The sequence below is a fragment of the Medicago sativa genome, chromosome 2 (assembly GCF_051527215.1).
Source record: "Medicago sativa cultivar Bolivia chromosome 2, Bolivia_mono, whole genome shotgun sequence".
Classification (NCBI taxonomy): Eukaryota; Viridiplantae; Streptophyta; class Magnoliopsida; order Fabales; family Fabaceae; genus Medicago; species Medicago sativa.
This window is the reverse complement of record NC_140750.1, coordinates 23,930,327-23,955,062: the sequence shown is the minus strand read 5'-3', so window position 1 is coordinate 23,955,062 and position 24,736 is coordinate 23,930,327. Positions and strand designations below refer to the sequence as shown.

The 24,736-nt window shown below is 34.8% G+C and overlaps 1 protein-coding gene across 1 annotated transcript; it reads right to left on the bottom strand.

The window, feature by feature from the left end:
• Positions 1-251: 251 nt before the first annotated feature.
• On the bottom strand, positions 252-5,116 carry LOC146945680 (putative inactive cadmium/zinc-transporting ATPase HMA3). The gene is made up of 9 exons (XM_085743991.1): positions 4,852-5,116; positions 4,307-4,564; positions 4,086-4,183; positions 3,483-3,738; positions 3,093-3,230; positions 2,216-2,540; positions 1,720-1,922; positions 1,375-1,577; positions 252-1,244 (listed from the first exon to the last, which is right to left on the bottom strand). Exons 1-9 carry the CDS (start codon positions 5,030-5,032, stop codon positions 387-389), a joined length of 2,520 nt encoding a protein of 839 aa, XP_085600117.1. The 5' UTR covers positions 5,033-5,116; the 3' UTR covers positions 252-386.
• Between the last annotated feature and the right edge of the window lie 19,620 nt (positions 5,117-24,736).

Genomic DNA, 24,736 nt, shown 5'->3' with positions numbered 1-24,736 from the left:
ATTATTAACTTTGAGTCAAATTAATCAATGTATAGTATGTGTGTATGTTAAGAGTCTCTTCTCAAAGAAAGAAAAAAAATTCACATTGGTTATATATAATCTGCATATTTGTCTAAAAGAGGAGATATTCTTTACCATATAAAACAATTTGGTAAGGATGAGTTATACTCAAATCTAAATTCTGAGATGATATTTATAAATCGGGCAATTTTCATTTTACAGAACATATTGACATTTAAAAAAATAAAATCTTTTAACAAAAATTTTCCTTATGATTTCTTAATGAAATTTTCTACATGTTGCCTTCATTTTATATCTACCACAAAGTTATAAACAAAATATAATTACTTTGAACTTTTCTCCCCACTTGCCAATGAAGCCAAGAATCACTGAATAATAATAATTTCTGACTGTTCACCTATGCTACTTATATCATCAACACTATCATTACAGCATCTATTCTTGCAGCACTTAGTAATCCCACTTGTCTCTGAAACAGTATTAGATTCCAAAGTAGCAATGCTAGAATCTTGTATCATAACACAAGGCTTCCCAACATGAACTTCAACAAACATAAACTTTCCATGGTCATTTCCATTGAGTAAACTCAACTTTGAAATTCCACAAGATTCATCTTTTCTTGTGTTTGAAGTTTCCACATGATGAGTAATATTTTTACAACAATCTTTACCACACTCTTCACTACTAAGAAGCCCTTTTTCCTCATCAATATTACCTTGCTTGTTAAGTAATGGTTTGGTCTTATCTTCAAAACATTTACCATATTTCCAACCTTTGGTTGATTCTCTTTTTTCATATTTGTGATTCTCTTGTAAAATCAACATGCTATTGAGAATCACAAGTAAGCATGTTCCAACATCGGTTAACACAGCTAGCCAAACTAATGGATAACCTGCAATTGCCAATGCAAGTATGGCAGATTTGAATCCAACTGAAATTATGACATTCTCAATGAGTTTTCTAGTTGTTTTTCTTGCTAAACGAATCGCTTCAGGTACTTTTCGTATATCGTTTGACATGAGAATCGCGTGACTTGTCTCATTTGCAAGAGCTGAACCTGAGATTCCCATTGATATGCCGATGTCTGCTGTAGCTAATGCAGGAGCATCGTTTATGCCGTCTCCTATCATGGCTATTGGCCCTTCTTTCTTGAAATTCTCAATGAGTTTTGCCTTTTCATGTGGTAGAAGCTCGGCATGAACTATGTCTATAGCATTGTTTAACTGAAAGGAATAAGTAAACAAATGAAGCATTAATGGTCAAAACTAATAAGGTTAATAACAAAATCTTCATTGTAGTTTTAGAAATATGTGCATTATTGGTTAAATTGACTATAGACTACATTGATCATACCTGACTCTGAACATACATGGCAACCTGAGAGCTATCTCCTGTCAACATGACTGATCTGACTCCTAATAACTTTAGCTCTTCCATTGCCTCTAAAGCACCTGATCTACATGCATCAACTAGGCTGAAAACTCCAACTAGAGTTTCTCCACAGTTTTGTTTCTTGGTAGAAATCTCATGTCTATGAACTTTCACTTTGCAATCATCTATGAAAATGATATAGTAATTCAATTACAGTGCATAAAACTATCACATGAAATGATAAACATATAAACATGAGTAATGAAGCGCACATTCAAATATTCTAAATTAGAAATCCTTCAAGAATTAAGTTCTGAATACAATCACCTCTTTTACATATAGCTCTGACACCAACTCCCTTGTTTCCTATATAGATATCCCTACCATCAATTGTACCGAAAATTCCTTCCCCTGGAAAATTTTGAAAATTCTCCACATTTTCTGGTACTGGTTTGATAGAATGCAACCTTGCATAATCCACTAGTGCACCTGCCACTGGATGACTTGATTTACTCTCAATACTTGAAATCCTACAAAATTTTTCATTAACGAAATAGCTTATAAATAAGCACTTTTATGATAACCATTTATGCTATAACTGTTTAATGAATTTTTTTATTCAAACAGGCCTAAAGTACTAACATGTTTTTTTTTTTTTTTTTTTGAAGAAGTTAAACTAGCCCACCGAAGTTGGCACCAAGGAGAATCGAACTCGAGACCTTGAAAGGAGCACACTCCAAGGTCCCAAGCCAACACCACCAGAGCAACCCAAGTGGGTTAAAGTACGTGCATTATTATGTACGATAGATAAATGAAAACCTACCAGTACAGTATGGTCTCATTGTTGATGTCATCTCCAGCACCAAAATCTGTTACAGAGAACTCTCCTCTTGTTATGGTGCCTGTTTTATCAAAAGCCACCGTCTTAATTCTAGAAAGTGTTTCAAGATAATCTCCACCTTTCAATAGTAATCCACTTATTGCAGCTTTTGTGAGAGCACAAAAGATTGCAACTGGTGTGGAAAGGATAAGAGCACAAGGGCATCCACTCAATAAAACCACAAGTGCTAGATGAAACCATGGCTCCATATCAGGAACACTTAATGCAGCTGGAACCACTGCAATGCTAGCTGAAATCAACACAACCACTGCAATACAACATAAACATAATTCAAATATTAATTAATCAGATTCCTTCATGTTGTAATATGTAATTATTAGACACATTAATCAGACACATTATTTGGAGCTTAATCAATATATACATATTAGTGCATGGGATTCTGATACCAACATTACATTGGTTCAAATGGAACTGAACTCAGATCCCTTGAACGAGGTCTCGGGTTTAAGCCTTGTCGATAGAAAAAATGTGATTGGAAGGGGAGACCCCAATAAAGTTGGCCAACGAGGTTCCCCAGTGGAGATTAGCCATTGGCAAAGTCGGTGACTGATTCGCACTAACAACATGATTACCAAAAACAAATCATGATTCTGAATCAAGGACATATCGGCCTCACCACGCTTCTGCTGTGCTACACGAATACTGGCTTTGAGGTGGACTTCCCGACAATTATTAAGATTTTGTATTTCACAAACATAATAATTCATTTAAGGTGTAAACTTTGACAGTGAAAACAACAATTGGTGAAAATTATTTTCTCCACTTCCACAAGAAAGTTGATGTACATGATACATACCTGGAATATAGTACTTTGCAAAATTATCTATGAATCTTTGTGCTTGTGATTTTCTGCTAGAAGCTTCTTCAACAAGTCTTGACATTCGGGCGACCATTGTGTCTTTTGCCAACACTGTAGTTCTTACACTTATATATCCTGAAACCATATGTGTCAAAAATTATTTCAGGATAGGTAATGTTTTGAGAGAGAGAGAGAGTAAAAGAGGAGATACTAAAAAAAATTAAATTAGCAAAGAAAATTTAGAGAGAAAACGTAAAGTCCTTCTTTTAATCCGTAACTATATTTAGTGACGGGAAATCAGAGAGAAATTTATTTTGTCACTAATATTCATCGCTAATTTAATTTATTTTTTTTCTAGTAGTGATAGAAAACGTCAAGTTTCTCAACCATTCATATTAATAGTTCCAGCCCAGACAAGTGAATCTGATTCTTTGGTGACAGGGAATGATTCTCCAGTTAACATTTTTTCATCAACTTCACACTTTCCTTCCACAACAATTCCATCAAGAGGAATAGCATCACCTGCCTTGACTGCAAGGACAGTGTTCATCTTAACATCATTGACATCAACACGTTCCCCGGTCTCAGCAACAATGGCCATTTGAGGAGCCATGTTTGTTAAAGAAGACATCGCAACCATTGCCTATGAATGTAATAATGTAATAAGGTATTTTACATGAAACTCAAATGTCCAATATTTTCTTATAGTTATTTGTGCGTTCATGAGAAAACAAAACGAAAATATTATTTCCCCTAAAGCAAGAAGCCGGAGTACATTAATATGCACACTAAAAGGTTTGGACTAACTATTTTTCCCTTAAGCAAGAAGCCATAGTACATTATGCATACTAAACTTGTAAGTACATTAATATAGCAAGAAGCAAAAACAAATTAACGACATAAAATTTGGTATTAATCGAGTAATGAAGGTTACTGAAGTAAGAAAGAACAGCATAGTGAACGAGAAAGAGGAAAATGATATCACAAAACCTTATGAGTTGCTCTTGTCTCAAGCCATTGAGCAATAGAGAACAGAAAGATGATGACTCCACCATCTGTAAAATCTTGTAAGGCAGCAGTACCACATACTGCAACATACGATGAGACATAAACAGAACATTGAATCACATTAACACTCCACCAATGCAAACATGTTTTCTTTATAAATCGCGCATAAGTATCATTTTTCAGACATTTGTAGAAAATGGTACCTGCCAATAAAACCAAAATGTTGATATTAAGAGTAAGAGCTCTAATGGAAGCTATAGCCCTAAATAGAACTTTAGGGAATCCAATGGCAACAGAACCAAGAGCCAACCATCCCAAAGGAGGATATATATACTTCAAAAATGAAAGTGCAAGTAACAAGCCACATGCCATTGTAAGTATGTCTGGACATTTCTTTTCATTATTGGTCTCTCCTTGTGGTCTAAAACTGGCTTCAAGCCTTGCTGTATTTAGTGCATCAGCTGAAACAATCACATAAATAACGATTAGAGCGATTAATCATATGTTACATATGTTCATGATTAAATACTCTAACGATTAGAGCGTTTAATCATAAACATATGTTAAAGTATAAATAACAGTAAAACCAAACATGAATCCAAGAAACAAAGTAAGTACAACTTCACAAATTCATGTTGATATTCAAATAGAAAAAAGTCAACTTCACACTCCTAAATATTTTAGATATTCAAATTGATCCCTAAGATATACAAATTCATGTTGTATAGGTGAAAAACATAGAATTAACCTATTTGTGACTCAGAAATAAGGAGAACATCATGAACAACAGTAACTGTTCGAGCAGGAACAATCACAGAGACAGCTTTGACTCCATGAAGAGGTTTCAGAATTCTTTCAACAAGTGTTGCTTCTGTAGCACAACACATTCCCAACACTTCAAAGTTGCTTCTCTTTATATTTTCAACCATTATTATGTTTCTTATTTCAATCAATTTCCAAAGGAAAAATTTAAGACACAGATCCTTGAAGACTAAATAAAAAGACAATAGGCTAATTCTATATTTTAAGCCTCATTCTATGTCTTAAGCCTAATTCTCTCTGTTTTTTTTTTTTTTTTGGCATTTTATAATTAAAATATAAGAAGGTAATAGCTGACTTTGATGAAGGAAAATGTAGCTGACGTTTTGATAAATTTTGAGTTTATCGGATGTTACCATCATTTGTTTAATGTAAAGACATATTATAAAGTTCTCCTCTTGTCACTATTGCTTAGATGGTTGATAAAAGGGTTACATGCACATCAATATACATGTTGGGCGCAGTTTATTATTATTATTATTATTATTATTATTATTATTATTATTATTATTATTATTATTATTATTTAACAAAAACAAAACAATATTTATTCCTTCAAATTGATACAGTATATTAAATACAATCACACATTCAACACTGCTACAACACTTAAAGATGGATCTACGAACATACTCGCAACATATCAACTTGTATGAAGATGTGTTTTTACCATTGAACACATTTTTGTTTGAATAAAAAACCTTGGTGATGACATGTCGTGGTGCAGAGTTGAAGAGTTTGGAGGATACATACCATTGAGCCAAGGAGAGAGAGAGCGCGGTGTGATTCCTTAGAAAAAGAGTTGGAATAAAAAACTATTAATAATATGCAAACAAGTCCATCTCTCCCCTCTCTTTCCCTTCTAAAAATTGAAACAAACACGTCAAATTAAAAATATTATCTCTCATCTTATATCAAACGGACCCTAAAATCCCTCCCATTTCCTCCATCCGTTGAACCAAACAGACCCTTATTGGTGAACTAGATATTGAATATGGCGAAATATTTTTAATAAAACAAACTCATGCTGCAATTAACATGCACAAAGCAACCGTGATTTTATGTAAAAAACAACACAAAGCAACCGTGATTTTGAGAATCCAAATACAATAAGTTCACATTAACCAAAAATGACAAATTTGTATTGTGAAAAACATCTTTTAAACTTTAAACATTGGACTACACAAATTTTAAGATATTTTTTTTTTATTATATTGGCTTTCTTAACCAATAATTCCTAGATAGCATTTTCTATAGAATAAACCTTAAAAATCAAAAGTATTGAAATAAACACAAAACCACAAGAGATTTTCTATGCAAGTACAAAATAATAATAATAATAAGATTTTCTATGCATGATACATAAGTAGGAGGAATTAATCGGATAATGTGTATTAAACGTACTTTTGCAGAAATTCTCTATATGATCATACACAAGATATTTGTTCTTTAGATTATGACCTTATATTTTTTTTTAAGAAGTTAAATTAGCCCATCCAAATTAACACGGAGAAAATCGAATCCGAGAATTATGACCTTAGAATTATTGAATCACCTACGTGTGTTATTTCCAAAAATAAAAAATCAATTTCCACCAAAATTTTTTTACATGCGTTATAAAATTAGCGTTTTCATGTTTTTGATAACATTAGTTCATTAGTTCATCTAAAGAATTATGACTTTGTTCTGTCAAAAAAAAAAAAAGAATTATGACTTTGTGTTAGATAAACTGAACTTTGAGCCAAAATGTTTATCTTAGTTTGTTTTAATAATTTATCATCATCATAGAATTAGAATAGTCAATTGTTATAACTACCAAATAGTGACAAAGAAATGATTGGAAAATCCTTAATTGAAAAACTAATTTCAAGACAAAACTCCCCTATTATCTCCAAACCAGTAGTTTAATTGTCGCATTTTAGATGATAATAATAGTTTAAGTGGATACAATTTTTTTTATTAGTTGTCAAAATTTGATAAATTTGTCAAATATCTATCAATTTTATTTTTTTGGGTCGTTGCAATGGATTTGTTGATTTCAATAAACCAATTTGATTTTACTTAGACATTTTAATTTTCTGTCAATTTATTCAAAATACGAGAAAGAAATATTATCCTCTTATTACTTTCATAGTGTGCATTACTACTATGTTACTTTTGAGTTGTTTATGCGAGGTCAATGATCAATTAAGAATTGATGTACAATTCTCAGATCCAAAAGACCGCAAAAATAAACCCGAAAGCAATCTAGTTAGCAAGGCAAGCAGAAGACGAAGCAATGAAAAAGGATGCGACTGAATGGAAGAAGAGCTACCTGCAGCCGCAACTACCAAGGCACCTGAATCCGCTTGCGCATTCCCCTCCTCAAGTTGCCAAACGTCGACGGTAATGGGGACAAGAACATGTTGCAGCTGCAGCACCGGTCTAAAATTGAGGTATTCTCTAAATCAAAGGTCATCATATCATTTACCCATAATTGAAAAATTTAAATAACATTTAGCCACGTTAAATCCAACTTAATTAAATTTGATATTTTTGAAAATTTCTTGCACACCAAGTAGCACATGGGCACATGTGAGAGAGGGGAAAGTTTGCTTTAAAATGCAATACACAAACCATTGTACAATTGAAAGAAAATTTGTACAAGCTAAAAATAATCAATTGTCATTTTCACATGTGAAACAAGGAATTTAAAGTGGAATATAACAAAATTTGGTTAGAAGTTATGTCTGCTATGTGTGACTTCTTGTAAGGAAAAGGATGAGTGTGATGCTTTATTGAATAAGTGTATTGAAGAATTTTAATTTTTATTGTTTTAAACAATAACAAAATGATCCAACAGCACCAGACCTTGAACTTGAAACTTTTTCGAGATTTTTTTTTTAATGTTGTCATTTTCCATCCAATTATATTAAAGAGTGTTTACGTGTGAATTGCAAATATAGTGTCACTTAAACAATCAATTTGAAATGTACCAAAAAAAAAAACAATCAATTTGAATTATTTTTCTAAGAAAAAATCAATTTAAAATTAAAAATATTTAAAAAACTAACTCGATACAAATGCTTTTGTCAAAAAAAAAAACTCGATACAAACGCTATTTTTTTTAATAGACATATGCTAAACTTAATGGACCCCTTAAATGCATTTGGCCTACTTAATACTTTTGTTTTGAGGGCCTACTTAGTACTATCGCGGTTATGTAGTATAAGTTTTATTTTTTCCTTTCAAAAAAAAAAAGTTTTATTTTTTTAAATTTATTTTTATTAAATTTTTACTTAATGGACTCACATTTTCATATTTGCAAGTTAAACTAAACGCAAGTTTTGAAAAAAAATTAAACTTAATGGACTCACATTTTTCATATTTGCAAGTTAAACTAAACGCAAGTTTTGAAAAAAAAATTAATTTTATTTTTTACCCCTATTTTATCATGCTCACAAAAATAGTTTCTTCTTATTAAAATCAATTTTTTATATATCCTACGTACATTTTCATTATTTATACCAGTTACTATGTAAATTATTCTCAAAGTACTCAATATTTTTAAAAACTGGCACTTAGGCGATGGGATGCGATTCCCTAGTTTCTTGGAGCGATTAGTTTCTCCAAGATTGTTCAAGATTTTCCTTCATCGCAACACACCAGTTTCTCCAAGATTGTTCAAGATTTTCCTTCATCGCAACACATCCATTGCTTAATCGTCCTTGCCTCTTCCCTATTTTCCTTCATCAGTTTTTTACCATAACTGATAGATAGTTGATCCTGGTTTTCACCTTTTTTGGTAGTTCCTGCACCTTCTGGTGATTATCTTTCTCCTAGCTTCTAACTGCAATTTCTTGCTTGTTTCTTCCCCTCTCTTATCATCATCTTCCTCTCCACTTCTTTTTCTCCTTTTTTTCCTTGTGGCCTCTGATCTATCCCTTTCTTCCCTCCACCCAGAATTTTTTCTATAATTAACATCTTTCCTCTCCGTATCAACATGTCTCTAGCACCAACCCATAACCAAGGTGTCACCTCAAACACCATGAATCCAGAATATCAAAACTTCAGCCCCACAGGTCTTTCACAACCATCCAAGATTCCAAAACTTCAGATCCCCTCACCCCATCAGATTGAATTCACATACATTCATCAGCCACCCTTTGGAGAAGGAACCAGTTCAGATTCAACAGGGATTGAGCAAGAAACCAATGAACCATCATCAACTTTTGAGAATCAGTATCAAGAAGAAAATTTCACAGAAGAAAATTCTACTGAACCATTCTGTTACTATCAGGATAATCACATTCAGGAAAGCATTGATCAATGCAAGAATAGCATTCTTGGCAAAATCTTGGCTGACAAATCAATCTCCTCTCAAGTGCTTTTCAACACACTCTCAGGTATCTGGTGCAACCCTAAGGGCCTTAAAATTAGTGAGTTGGAAGACAGAATTCTCCAAATCAAGATGGACAGAGAGGAAGATCTACAAAGGATTCTTAAAGGTAGCCCCTGGATTATCAGGAACTGCTGGCTACTTTTGCATGGCTGGGAGCGTAACATTGATATTACAAGCTTAGATTTTACTCATGATCCTCTATGGATACAGTTTTGGGGCTTACCCCTTCATTGCAAATCTATTACTATGGGACAAGAAATGGGGGAACAGCTAGGTTCGGTTTTGGATGTTGGAATCTATGAATTCCCTGAAAATGCCAGAATTGTGAAAGTCAAACTCCTTTTCAACATTACTGAACCTATACGTGCTGGAATGTATATAGGGAATGATCATGATGGCATTAATTGGGTGGATTTCAGGTATGAAAATCTCCCAATGTTTTGCTTTGGATGTGGTCTAGTTGGGCATAATCAAGAGAACTGGAGAAATCCTAGTACTCAGATAGAAGGAAGCACAAACCCCAGGGGGGCTTGGCTCAGATCAAAGAGCTATGGGCGCAGAATTGTGAAAAGGAAGGAGAAAACTTTCTGTAGTAACCCAAGGAAGTCCTTAAGTGGGGGCCAGTTCAGCCCAATTCCTAAAGTATTGATAAACAAAATGGCTGCTATGAAGATTCACAAACAAGAGGCTCAGCAGGCTAAACCCAACCACCATCAACAAAACTCTACATCAGCCCCACCAAAGGTATCAATTAACCTACAGAAAGCTCCCCAGTTGGCTACTCTAAGCATTTCAGGCACAATGGAGACAACTACCACTGCCAGGATCTCAAATTCAACAGACAGCAAAGACATGAAAAGGAAACTGGGCTCTACAGATATCACATCCTCTCCTCAGAATCAGGATCTTAACCAAATAAGGAAGATGGCAAGCCTTGAGGACAAGGCCAGCCAGCAGAAATGAAGTTACTCTCCTGGAACTGCAGAGGGCTTGGGAGGCCCTCTACAGTAAGAGCCTTAAAAAAGCTCTTAAAAACTCATTGCCCAGACTTAGTGTTTTTAATGGAAACCAGACTCAAAGTTTCTGACACGAAAGTTAAGTCCAGCCGCCTTTGTGGTCCCCTTGATAATATGTTTTTAGATGATTATAATTTGGTTAATAAACATAGATCTGGTGGGCTTGCCATCCTTTGGAACAATTGTATTAAGCTTGATGTTCTTAATTCTAATAAAAATCATATTTATATGTATATTACCTCTAGTAATATGTTAGAATCTTGGTATTCTATAGGCTTGTATGGTTACTCTTATTACTCCCAAAAGCACCTCACTTATGAAACTATTTAGGAGATTTATCAAACTAGAATATCATCCAAATGACTTATCTTTGGAGATTTTAATCTTGTTCTTAATAGCTCTGAAAAGATGGGGGGAAATAATATTGATTACACTCATACTAATCTTTTTAATGAAACCTTAAATAATTGTGATCTAACAGATTTAGGCTACCAAGGAAACATTTTTACCTGGGCTAATAATCAAATTGATGATGATCACATAAAGGAAAAACTAGATAGATTTTGTGCTACCTCTGACTGGATTTATTCCTTTCCCAGATTTTCTAATAAACACCTTCTTAGGTACACATCTGATCATAACCCTATCCTTCTAGAGTTCTATGCTGCCAATGAAGGTTTACTCACCCAAAAGCACAAAAAATAATCAGATTTGAGCAAATTTGGGCTCAAGACCAAGAAAGCCCCCAAATTATCAAACAAGTGTGGCATAATACTCTAGAAGACAGCACAAGGAAGCTACAGAGTACTCTGAGGCAAATGCACACTTGGGGATACTCTAAATATGGCCACATACCTAGGAAAATTCAAAACCTTCAAGCTGAACTATCTACACTCAAAAGCAAGATACCATCCCATTCCATCATGAAGCAAATTTAGGAGGTTGAAACAGCCCTTGATGACATGCTCTCACTCAAGAAGAAATTTGGTGGTCTCAAAGAGCCAAAGTTCACTGCCTCAAACATGGTGATCTAAACACCAAATACTTTCACAACAGAGCAAGTCAAAGAAAAAGGAAAAATACTATTTCTAGCATTCAGGATGAGAATGGGCACCTTTGGCAGGAAAGTTCAAAAATTCATACTATTTTCACCAGTTATTTTCAAAATGTTTTTGATAGTAAGAGTTCACATATTAATAGGACATTTTTTACTCAGTCCAAAACAGAGTCTCCTCTCCAGATTTTAATTTTTTAAACACTGAGTTTTCAGCCCAGGAAGTACAAGAGGCCATCATGAACCTAAAAGCTAATTCAGCTCCTGGTCCAGATGGTCTCCCTGCATTCTTTTATCAAAAATACTGGGAAACTATTGGCCCTGATATTTTGGACTATGTTTTAAATATCCTGAATAATGAAGGCACTCTTAAAGACATCAACCACACTTATATCAGTCGTATCCCAAAAATAAATAATCCTACTAAACCTTCTGATTTTAGACCTATTAGCTTATGCAATGTGATTTTAAAAATTGTTACCAAAACTATGGTTAATAGGATCAAACAGATTCTCCCACACATTATACATGAAAACCAAAGTGCTTTTCTTCCTGGAAGACTTATCACTGATAATTCTTTAATTGTCTTTGAAACTTTTCATTATCTTAAAAAACCCAAGAAAAGAAATAATGGCTATGTTGGTATCAATTAGATATTGCCAAAGCTTATGATAGTTTGGAATGGTCTTTTATTGATCAAACCTTAACTGCCATGGGCTTTCCTAACAAACTCATTAGGACTATTGTGAAGTGCATTACTTCTGTTAGTTTTTCTATCCTCATTAATGGCCAGCCTACTGCTTCCTTTAATCCTAATAGAGGTATAAGACAGGGAGACCCCCTCTCCCTTTACATCTTTATTTTATGTGCTGAAATCTTATCTGGTTTGATTACCTCTACTCAACAAGCTGGCCTTATTCATGGGGTGTCTATTGCGACCAATGCACCTGCTATATCACATCTACTATATGATGATGACATTATTTTGTTTTGTAAGGCTAAACCAGAGGAAGCTAAGGTGATTATGAAGATCTTAGAAGCATACCAAGAATCATCAGGTCAACAAGTCAACCTCAACAAATCAGAGATGGTCTTCAGTGTTGGAACAAAATGTGTTTAACAATGAACCTTAAAGAGTTTTGATGATAACAAGGCATTAAAAATTGTAAATTAGAATTGCTAATATTTGTTCAAGTGTACAAGACCATAGTTAAAATTTTACATCATACAAAGGTTCTGAATGAGCAAATAAAGAGCAAAAGAAATCAATGAAATTGAAGCTTAAGTGCTCCTGAAGACTAAAGCGCTCCTGAAGGAGAAATGCTCCTGAAGACTAAAGCGCTCCTGAAGTCAAAGTGCTCCTGAAGACTAGTGCTCCTGAAGACTAGAGGTCCTGAAGCGCCACATCATCAGAAGCTACATCATCAGAAGCTGCCTCATCAGAAGCTGTTTTTCACCAGAAGCTGAAGATCAACTGGATTTGCAAAATTCAAGGATTCAAGAGTTGTTTCATGGATCGAAATTCATCTAAAGACAGCAGAAGACTAGTGGAACTTTGCAACGGTCATTTCAAAGGTGGTTGAAGGCATTTGCTTGCAAAAGAAACGAAAGCGTTGACATTGTACTTTGTACGAACTGTATAACCACCTTCTCTACTAAAATTTACAAGCGCCAAAACTCTGCTGAAATTGTTCTACTTTCAAAGTCACTTAGAATTTCTGTTTTCAAGTTCTTATCTTAGAAATTCTTAAGTCTTAGAGTTTGTATCTGATTGTATTGTGAGCACCTCTGATTGTACATCAAGTGTTCATCCTCAAACATTATTCTTTGTAATCTTGTTTTTTTAGAAGTCTCTTGCAGTTGTGCTTGAGCATAGAAGTCTCTTGATTATGTTCTTGAGCATAGGAAGACTCTTACGAAGTGTGCTTGAGCAAAGGAAGTCTCTTGCTGTGTGCTTGAGCATTTGTAATCAGATATTACATTCTAGTGAAATCTCCTTGGAAGTGCAAGGGGGACTGGACTACTTCCGGATTGTGGAAGGAACCAGTATAATTGCTTTGTGTCTTTCTTCCTTCCTTTCTCTCTGTTTTATTCCGCTGCATACACTCCTGACCACTCCCTTCAGAAGCAGTTCTTCAAGCTTCTGAAATTAAGTGCTCTGAGTTTTAGAGAAAACGAAGAAACGTCTAACACAATTCAACCCCCCTTCTTGTGTTTTTCACACTTTCATTCAGTCCCAACATCTCCACTAACTTAAAGAAACTTTTTCAAGACAATCTACCTATTAAGATTAGTGAAAATATTACAAAATATCTGGGAATGCCTACTCACTTTGGAAGATCCAAAGAACATGATTTTAATTTTATTATGGACATGGTGTGGAAAAAATTGAAAGGATGGAAGGAAAGATGTTTATCCTTTGAAGGAAGAGGAGTGTTGATTAGGGCAGTAGCCCAGGCTATACCTACCTATATCATGAGCTGCTTTTTGCTACCTAAAGGCCTTTGCAACAAGATAGAGAATGTTGTTTGCTCCTTTTGGTGGGGAGGCACTAATGACAAGAGGAAAATACATTGGACTCAAAAGGAAAAACTCTTCAAGTTTAAACATGAGGGGGAGGGGGGGGTATGGGTTTCAAAATCCTTAGGGATTTTAACCTAGCTATGTTGGCCAAGCAAGTGTGGAGATTTCACACAAATCCTCAATCTCTAATCTCTAAGTGCTTTAAAGCCAAATACTTCCCTCATATGGATATCCTCCAGGCTTCTATTGGAAATAACCCTAGCTATGCTTGGCGAAGTATTTTCACCTCTATATGGATCTTACATAAGGGTTGTTGCTGGAGGATTGATGATGGCAGAAAAACCAAGACTTGGGTGGATAACTGGATACCCTCACACACTGACTTCAAGATTCTCACTCCTGCTCAAAATGCCTCTACCATAACCTATGTTCAGGATCTTATTCTTCCTGATGGATCTGGATGGAACACAAAGTTGCTCAACAATATCTTTCTACCTATTGACATCTCTGCCATTGAACAAATCCCCATAATAAATACCTCTAAAAGTGATGAGATCATGTGGATGCAAGAACCAGATGGTATCTACTCTGTTAAAAGTGGATACCAAACTATATAAATGTGGAAGAATAGGTCTAACAGAGAGCCAGAATCCAGCCATACAGACACCACTATATCGAAAAAACTATGGGGTCTTAACACAATACCCAAACACAAAACTATACTATGGAGAATCCTAGCTAATGCCCTCCCTCTCCGAAGTGAATTGGGGAAAAGGGGTATCCTTTGCTCTCCCCTTTGCCCCAGATGTAATGTGAAACTGGAAACTACAAATCATGTGTTTATGACTTGTCCCCTAATCACCCAAACTTGGTTTGGTTCAAGTCTGAACCTAAAGATATTTGACCAACCTATTACTAATTTTACAGATTGGATTTCACATTCCATACAACATCAAAAGGAAGACATCATGGTTCAGATTGCTGCTATAACATATAACATCTGGCATGCTAGAAACATAAGTCTTTTCGAAAACAGAAACATACCTGACTTTGAGATTGCCCAACGAGCTGAACGAAGCTTATCTGAATTCCTCAACACCAAACTTCAACCCCATGACCCGACGAAGCAACTCCCTCGTCATATGCATCCTGCTGCTCGTACTCAGCATCCCAAATGGACTAAACCTACAGTGGGTATGGTAAAGGCAAACTGTGACGCTAATCTTCAAATGCCTGGAAGGTGGGGGTTTAGGAGCTTTAATTCGAAATGAATCTGGGCTAGTCATGGCAGCTGTTGCCTGGCAAACCACCGGATTTGGACAAGTCATCCTAGCAGAAGCTCAAGCCTTACTCCAAACGGTGAATCTGGCTAAGGATTGTGGATTTAATAACATCATTTTTGAAGGGGATAACGAAAGAGTGATGAGAATGGTTCAGAAAGGCAACATAGAAGATATATCGTATTTGGGTTTGATTATAAAGGAGATCCAGACTCTGCATTCAGCCTTTGACACGTGCCACTTTAGATTTATCTCTAGAAATTGTAATAAAGCTGCTCATAAGATGGCCCAACAAGCCCTCTCTAACCCAAATTGTATTTGGATTGAGGATGTGCCGAATGAGGTTAATGAGGTGTACTATCATGAATTATTGAATTAATAAAATCTCGTCCTTTTACAAACTAAAAAAAAACTATGTACAAAAGATTATTATAAACCTCAACATATTTGGTGATGGAAAAACACATGAGTAGTGTTATATTGAAGACTGGTTTTGCAAAACCTTGATTTGTATTCAATTTCTTAATCGTAGAGAGATTACACAATTGAGTTTATATACTCAGCATAAGGCACAAAACAGAAACAACAATGGGCTTACTGAACAGACTCAGCAAGGCCCAAACAACTAAATGGCCCAAAAACAAAACTAAACAAAGAAAATTGCTTTTTTGACAATGAATACTTTCTATTGACACAAGTAAATGACGCTTTTACCCCCAACGGTAGTTAACAACCGCTGGTATAAGCGCCAGTAGTTAACAACCGCTGGCTTCCAGCGGCAGTTAACTACCGTTGTGTTTGTGTATATTCAAGTCAGTAGCCATGATCCAGACACTGTCTCCATCTTCACCATCACCATCTTTCTCTCAAATTTTCACTCTCTCTAAAAACTCTACCAAATCATCCAAACTTTCTTCCACTAAATCACAAGTAAGTTATCACTTATGCTATTGTCATACATTTTAGTTAGTATATGTGTTTATAATTTTAGTTGTTGTTTAATTATTAAATTTTGAATATTTGTTTTTAATATAGTTATGTTTGTAGATCTGAAATGCTATTAACATATATTATGAATACCTGTTATAATGAAGTTATATTGCTTAAATTTATAATTTTTTTTTTCGAATTTTATTAATTTTTTAGGGTTTGAATATTTGTTTTTAATATAGATATGTTGTAGATCTGAAATGCTATTAACATATATTATGAATACCTGTTATAATGAAGTTATATTGATTGAATTTATAATTTTTTTCTTCGAATTTTATAAATTTTTTAGGGTTTGTTTAGGATTTTTAGGGTTTATGTCAAATTTTCACTACAAGTGTTTGAATGAGTTTTTCATTGATTATTTTTAATTTCTATGTGTGTAGATTTGAAACAATGGCCGGGTGGATCGACGTTCATGTAGAATTCAACGCGGAGAACCTCAGAGATTGAAGGTTCGGTGCCTTGATGTAACGTTAAGAGGTCTCAAGGATCAACTGAATGAATTCAACCAAGCACTCAACACCAGAGACACAAGGAGGGTGCAAAACATTCGGTATAAACGTCCAACGCTCGACGAGGGGAGAGTGTCATTTACTTGGGTGGAGTTAAAGAACGACGAAAACGTGACGAGCATGTTTTGGGAGCACAACATGTTCCAGTGGATCGATATGCGGGTGACGTTGCTGAGATCAACTGAAGATATTTTCAACAACTTGATTCCGCCAGAAGATCGTCATTAGTTAGGGTAAGGTGCATTCCAACTACAACAATTGACCTACTCTGAAATGGGGTAATTCAAACTTGCCAAACGGCGAAGACTCAAGCATTTCGCTCGGTGTTCATGCTTTCCTTTGAAAAGAATAAATTTTTGTTAGGCTTGATTTAGATGAAGGTATTCAAGTGCCACCGAAATGAGGTCCATTCCTTGACACTTAATACCTTCATCTAAACCAGCCTAACAAAAATTTAATCTTTTCAAAGGAAAAACATGAACACCGAACGAAATGCTTGAGTCCTCGCCGTTTGGCAAGTTTGAATTACCCCATTTTAGAGTAAGACAATTGTTGTAGTTGGAATGCACCTTACCCTAACTAATGACGATCTTCTGGCGGAATCAAGCTGTTGATAATATCTTTAGTTGATCTCAGCAATGTCACCCGCATATCGATCCACTGGAACATGCTGTGCTCCCAAAACATGCTCGTCACGTTTTCGTCGTTCTTTAACTCCACCCAAGTGAATGATACTCTCCCCTTATCGAGCGTTGGACGTTTATACCGAATGTTTTGCACCCTCCTTGTGTCTCTGCGGTTGAGTGCTTGGTTGAATTCATTCAGTTGATCCTTGAGACCTCTTAACGTTACATCACGGCACCGAACCTTCAACCTCTGAGGTTCTCCGCCGTTGAATTCTGCATGAACGTCGATCCACCCGGTCATTGTTTCAAATCTACACACATAGAAATTTAAAATAATCAATGAAAAACTCATTCAAACACTTGTAGTGAAAATTTGACATAAACCCTAAAAATCCTAAACAAACCCTAAAAAAATTATAAAATTCAAAAAAAAATTATAAATTCAATCAATATAACTTCATTATAACACGTATTCATAATATATGTTAATAGCATTTCAGATCTACAACATAACTAAATTAAAAACAAATATTCAAACCCTAAAAAATTAATGAAATTCGAAAAAAAACTATAAATTTAAGCAATATAACTTCATTATAACAGGTATTCATAATATATGTTAATAGCATTTCAGATCTACAAACATAACTATATTAAAAACAAATATTCAAAATTTAATAATTAAACAACAACTAAAATTAACTTCATTATAACAGGTATTCATAATATATGTTAATAGCATTTCAGATCTACAAACATAACTATATTAAAAACAAATATTCAAAATTTAATAATTAAACAACAACTAAAATTATAAACACATATACTAACTAAAATGTATGACAATAGCATAAGTGATAACTTACTTGTGATTTAGTGGAAGAATGTTTGGATGATTTGGTAGAGTTTTTTAGAGAGAGAGAGTGAGAGAGAGTGAAAATTTGAGAGAAAGATGGTGATGGTGAAGATGGAGACAGTGTCTGGATCATGGCTACTGACTTGAATATATCACGAACACAACGGTAGTTAACTGCCGCTGGAAGCCAGCGGTTGTTAACTACCGGCGCTTAGACCAGCGGTTGTTAACTACCGCTGGGGTAAAAGCGTCATTTACTTGTGTCAATAGGAAGTATTCATTGTCAAAAAAGCAATTTTCAAAATACATACCTTTTTATTTATTTGAAAAATACATATATTTTTTTAAGAAGTTAAATTAGTCCACCCAAATTGAAACCGAAGAAAATGGAACCTGAAACTTGAGGAGGATCATATTCCAAGTCTCAAATTATTTAATTTATTCGTTTGTTACCTTTTTTCCTTTATTTTTTATTTTTACCTTTTTTCATTTTTATGAGTGTATCCAATCTTTTTTTTTATTTGTGTTTCTAAATCTTATGTCTAAATCCTTCAAAAAAAAAATCTTATGTCTAAAATCTACATACCTTTTTATTTATTTGAAAAATATATATATTTTTTTAAGAAGTTAAATTAGTCCACCCAAATTGAAACCGAAGAAAATGGAACCTGAAACTTGAGGAGGATCATATTCCAAGTCTCAAATTATTTAATTTATTCGTTTGTTACCTTTTTTCCTTTATTTTTTATTTTTACCTTTTTTCATTTTTATGAGTGTATCCAATTTTTTTTTTTATTTGTGTTTCTAAATCTTATGTCTAAATCCTTAAAAAAAAAAAAATCTTATGTCTAAAATCTTGCGACAAGCAAAAATTACTCGAATATGCAAAACACTGTCCCACTTTACTTTTAACCAATCACCACCGGTCATAATGCATATAGAATACAACAAGAGGAATGGAACGGATGGAAATTTAGTTACTTACAACTTATGAAACAAAAACACTCTTCATATTAGTTGTGTTTAAGTGTCGGACACTATCATATCTAGCATTATTTTTTCAAATTATTATCCGTTTCGATATGTTAGCTAATGTCTGTTCACGGTTTGTGTTTGTGCTTCATATGTCTGAGCTATATATCCAACACTATGCTAATACAAACGAGGCATTAAATTCAAAATGTATCTCCCCCCAATTGCATAATTTGCACCATCAGTAAAAGAAGGAAAAACATAAACGTAGATTATAATATGTAATCGGAAAGTAGAGATGTTATTGCTTCACTTTTTCCTCCCTCATATCTACTTTGTGACACAATGTGTGTTTTGTCTCATACTCGGTCAAACGATGGAAAAACAATATTTTGATCTTTTGTCGTTATCCAAAATATGGATAAATTAATGGTTAAATTTTTTAAAGATATAGTACACAAATTCTTACCCAACTTTTGAACATTGTAAATGATAGCTACAAATTAAAGGAGATAAACTGTTTTTCTTCTTCTATATATAGAGCAACTTCATACATATTCAATCACTTTCTCTATTCATTGTACTCCAACAAAACCACCATCTCGTAAACTCTCAATCTCCCAAATCCTCTCCATAACAGAAGCAACAACTCTATAAAATAATAAAAAAAAACACACCACTATCACACAAACATTTTCTCAAACAATGTATAACATCCAGCCTCTCACTCGCTCGCTCTTTTCTCTTTGACTCTAAGCCTCTCACTCACAAAAACTTTTTTTAGCTCCTAAGAAAAATTTCGTATACATATTCTATGTGTTAGAAAACATATTTAACATTTGCTTATTATGTAAATAATAACAGTTAAGTATTCTAATTCTATGTGTTAGAAAACATATTTCACATTTGCTTATTATTAAAAAAATAATAACAGTTAAGAAATAGTGATAAAGTTACACAAGTTAAAGATTTCATTTTATTCTATGTGAATATTACTGTTTTTGCAAAATATGGTGGGTTTTCAGTGATTTCATAAATAAGCCCTTCATCATGGATTGATAACGTTGAAGGTTTTTTTTTTTGGTGGTGGCCGGAAATCGAACCCCGGACCTTGCATATTTTATGCATTGTCCTTTCCAACTGAGCTAAGCTCACGAGGACTAATGTTGAAGCTAGGTTTGATAGAAGAATTTTTATTTTATTTTATTTTTGTAAAAAGAGTATTGGCTATTTTTTTTTATCATGTGTTTTTGGATGATATATTTGTGCGAAATTTCATTTGAATATTGATGAGCAAAATATCCGGAAAGCATAATGTTTCTAATTTAATTATGGACAAAATAGATATGCAAAATATCATTTGGCATAGGCTTGTGTTGCGCCAACGTTAGCAGCTGTTTTGTTTAGTTATTAAGCATTATAAATATTTAACAATAAATCGTAATATCATTTTTTTTTGGAATAAATTGTAATATCATATTAGGCGTACTTGAATGTTGTGAATAAATTGTTCAATTATATTGTACTGAGTATTGGATGTGGAGCCTATGATGAAATAACTATTGAATTGTCAAGAACAGTGAAAGTTTGAGGATGAATGGTTATGTGCATCTCTAGTGTAACAATCAAACGACAATATATTGATAGGATATACCTTTTGCACTTGTTTATCTTATCTTCAAGATTTCGTGATATGATAAATCAAATGAATAGTGAATTATGGTCTTTTAGACTCCTATGTGTGTTTAGAAAACTATATGTTATGAAACTCAAAGAATGGAAAAAGTATCAATTCTCATTACTTGGAAATGAAGTTACAAGGAGTATTTATAGAGAAAAGAGTGTAGTACAATTGTAAAAGAGTGTAGTACAATTGTACTATCAACTTCCACCAGTGGACTTCCACCAGTGGATCATACTCTTCCACCAGTGGATCCAAGTAACCTATTATTGCTCTTCCTATTTTCTTCTTCTTTCTCTAATAGCCCCCCACAAGCTGGAGAATGGTAAATGTCTAACATTCCCAGCTTGAATAAGAGAGTGTTGAAAGGTTGGGGAAGCAATGGCTTAGTGAAAAAGTCTGCCAACTGATCAGAAGAAGAAACAGGGAGCAGTTTCATGATGCCTGCTTGCAACTTCTCTCTCACCAAATGGCAATCAATCTCAAGATGCTTGGTTCTTTCATGAAAAACTGGATTGGCTGCAATATGGAGGGCGCTTTGGTTGTCACAATAGAGCACAGGGTCTTTAGCAAGAGTAACATGCAAATCCTGAAGCAGGTAAAGAAGCCATTGTAGCTCACAAGTTGCTGCACCCAAAGCACGATACTCAGCTTCTGAAGAAGATCTTGAGACAGTCAATTGCTTCTTAGTTCTCCAAGAGATCATGGATTGGCCAAGAAAGAAGCACTGGCCTGAAATGGATCTTCTGGAGTCTAAACATCCAGCCCAGTCAGCATCTGAATATCCAGTCAAGCATAGAGATGAATCTCTAGGAAAGAACAAACCTTGGCCAGGACATTTCTTGAGGTATCTTAAGATTCTAGTGGCTGCATGAAAATGTTGTTCAGTTGGAGATGTGAGGAACTGGCTCAATTGTTGAGTGGCAAAAGTGATATCTGGCCTTGTATTAGTCAGATAAATGAGTCTACCAATCAATCTCCTGTATGAAGGTACATCACTATAGGGTGCACTAGAATCATTATGAAGCTTGCAAGAGGGGTCAGAAGGAGTAGAAGCAGGTTTGCAAGCAAGATGGCCTGTGTCAGTCAGTAAATCAATGCAGTATTTTCTCTGACAAAGAGAGATACCTGAAGAGGAATGTGCAACCTCTAAGCCAAGGAAATATTTCAATTGACCAAGATCCTTGATTTTGAAGGAAGCATGCAGAATGGCCTTGATGGATTAAATTTCAGTAAGAGAATCACCAGCAACAATCACATCATCCACATAAACAAGTAACACTGTGAATGAATTATCAGTCTTTTTGGTGAACAATGAATGGTCAGAAGTGGATTGAGTAAACTTATGATGGATAAGAAGGGATGTGAGTTTCTCATACCACTTTCTACTGGCTTGTTTCAATCCATAAAGTGACTTAACCAATTTACACACTTGATTAGGTTTGGATGGAGTGATGCCTTGAGGAACAAGCATGTAGACATCTTCCTGCAAATCTCCATGAAGAAAAGCATTGTTGACATCTAATTGATGAATGTGCCAGTGATTAATTGATGCCAAAGCAATGACAGTTCTAACAGTTGTTAATTTTGCAACAGGAGAATATGTGTCAAAATAGTCCAAACCCTCTATTTGATTATAACCTTTAGCAACCAAACGTGCTTTGTACCTTTCTATAGAGCCATCTGCATGATACTTGATTTTGTAGATCCATTTACAACCAATAGGCTTCACATTTGGTGGTAAATCAACCAGTTTCCATGTCCCAGTATTCTCAAGAGCAGTCAGTTCAGTTTGCATAGCTTGATTCCAACAACTGAATTTGCTTGCCTCAGCATATGTGGTAGGTTCAGTATGGGAGTCAAGGGATAAAGAATAAGCACAATGTGAAGGTGACAAATTTGAAAAAGACATGTAATGGTGAAGAGGATATGAAACATTATTAACATGTGAAGCTGAAGAGTGGTCAAGACTGCAGACATAGTCTTGTAAATGAGATGGTGGATTGACATTTCTAGATGACCTTCTCAGAGCAGGAGGTGGTGGGAGGGATGGTGGAGAAGGAGTGTCATCATGAGGAGAAGGATCAATGTCAATAAATGTGGGTGTAGGTGGTGATGAGGATGGGTTACTTGTAGTGGAAGCATCTGATGGGAAATAATCCCAATCAGTGGTGACAGAAGAGGAAGAAGGAGGGTAAGGAAGAATATGTTCATGGAAACTGACATGTCTAGAGATATGAATCTCTCTAGTGTGAATATCTAATAGGACAAAACCCTTAAAACCAACAGAGTAACCTAGAAACACAGATTTTCTGGCTCTAGCATCTAGTTTTGTTCTATGAGAGTGAAGAGAAGTAGAGTAACACAATGAGCCAAAGACCTTGAAAGTATCAATATCAGGAACTTTATTGTGAAGTAACTGATAAGGAAAAAGATTGTTTAGAGTTGGAGAAGTGACTCTGTTGATTATAAAGGTTACATGTAGGAGAGCATATGACCAATAGGAAGCAGGTAACTTTGACTGATAAAGAAGGGCTCTACCTACATTGAGTATGTGTTGATGTTTCCTTTCAACCCTACCATTTTGTTGAGGGGTCTCAACACAAGATTTGTGATGAAAAATACCTTTAGAGGCATAGAATGAATTTAAAAGAAACTCAGGACCATTGTCACTTTTTCCATTCTTTGAGTTTCATAACATGGTATCTAGAGCTTTTTTTCTCTCTTCCATGGCGGAAGTTAGTTACAGAAGTTAGTTACGATCCAATTTCTCATCTTCTTCGTTGATTCTCGTTGATTTTTGCAGAAACCTTCACGGTTTTCTTATCTGCATTTGATTCTATCGTTGATTTTGCACTTCGTTGCACTTCGTTTGCACTCTGTTTTTCGCAATTTTCTTCGCAAATTCACCATGGTTCGTAACAACCAACCTGATACTGAATCAGTGTTCTATGTTCATCCAAGTGAAGGACCAAATTCAGTGATTGTTGCTCCTCCATTGGATGGATCAAATTATCTTGCATGGAGCCGTTCCATGATTCGTGCTTTTGGCGCGAAAAATAAGCTGAAGTTTATTGATGGATCTATGGAGATTCCAGATGATGATGATTTGAATCACGCTGCTTGGGAACGGTGTAATCATCTTATTCAATCTTGGATAATCAATTCTGTTACTCCTCAAATTGCACAAATCCTAGTATTTCATGAAAACGCCATTGATGCGTGGTTAGATCTCAAAGAACGTTTCTCCAAAGTTGATCGTATTCGTATTGCTACTCTTCGTTCCAAGATCAATAATTTGAAGCAAGGTTCAAAATCAGTGTTAGATTACTTCACTGAGATGAAGACTCTTTGGGAAGAATTGAATTCACATCGTCCCATGCCACATTGCACCTGTCCTCATTCATGTCGTTGTGCTGCCATGCGTGAAGCTCGCAATTTCAGGCTTGAAGATCAGGTGATACAGTTTTTGACTGGTTTAAATGATCAATTCAATGTTGTTAAGACTCAGGTGCTCATGCTTGATCCACTTCCCTCCATTAACAAAGTTTATTCATTGGTCATACAAGAGGAAAGTAACAATAGTTCATTGCATTCCTCCATTGATGAACCTTTATCTGTTATCAATGCCTCTGATGCACGCAAACCCTTAGGCAGAGGGAGGGGCTATTACTCTGGATCAAAGCCACCTAGACATTGTACCTTTTGTGGCAAGAATAATCATACCATTGAATATTGTTATCAGAAACATGGATTTCCTAATCCAAATTCTCAGAAGTCCAATGCTTCTGTCAATGCCTCAAGCAGTTTTGATGATAATGAGGCTCAATCAGGAAGTTGCAATGATGCTTCTTCATCTTCCACCACTAGTATCTCTCAAGAGAAATATGATCAGTTGCTTAGTTTGCTACAACAAGTGA

What these genes read in the sequence shown, in the direction of transcription:
- LOC146945680 (XM_085743991.1), bottom strand. Translation starts at nt 5,032, where the DNA reads ATGGTTGAAAATATAAAGAGAAGCAACTTTGAAGTGTTGGGAATGTGT. An exon ending in AGACAAGAGCAACTCATAAG is followed by an intron (nt 3,739 to 4,085) that starts GTTTTGTGATAT and finishes TTACATTCATAG; the next exon opens with GCAATGGTTGCGATGTCTTC. An exon ending in CCATGTATGTTCAGAGTCAG is followed by an intron (nt 1,245 to 1,374) that starts GTATGATCAATG and finishes TATTCCTTTCAG; the next exon opens with TTAAACAATGCTATAGACAT.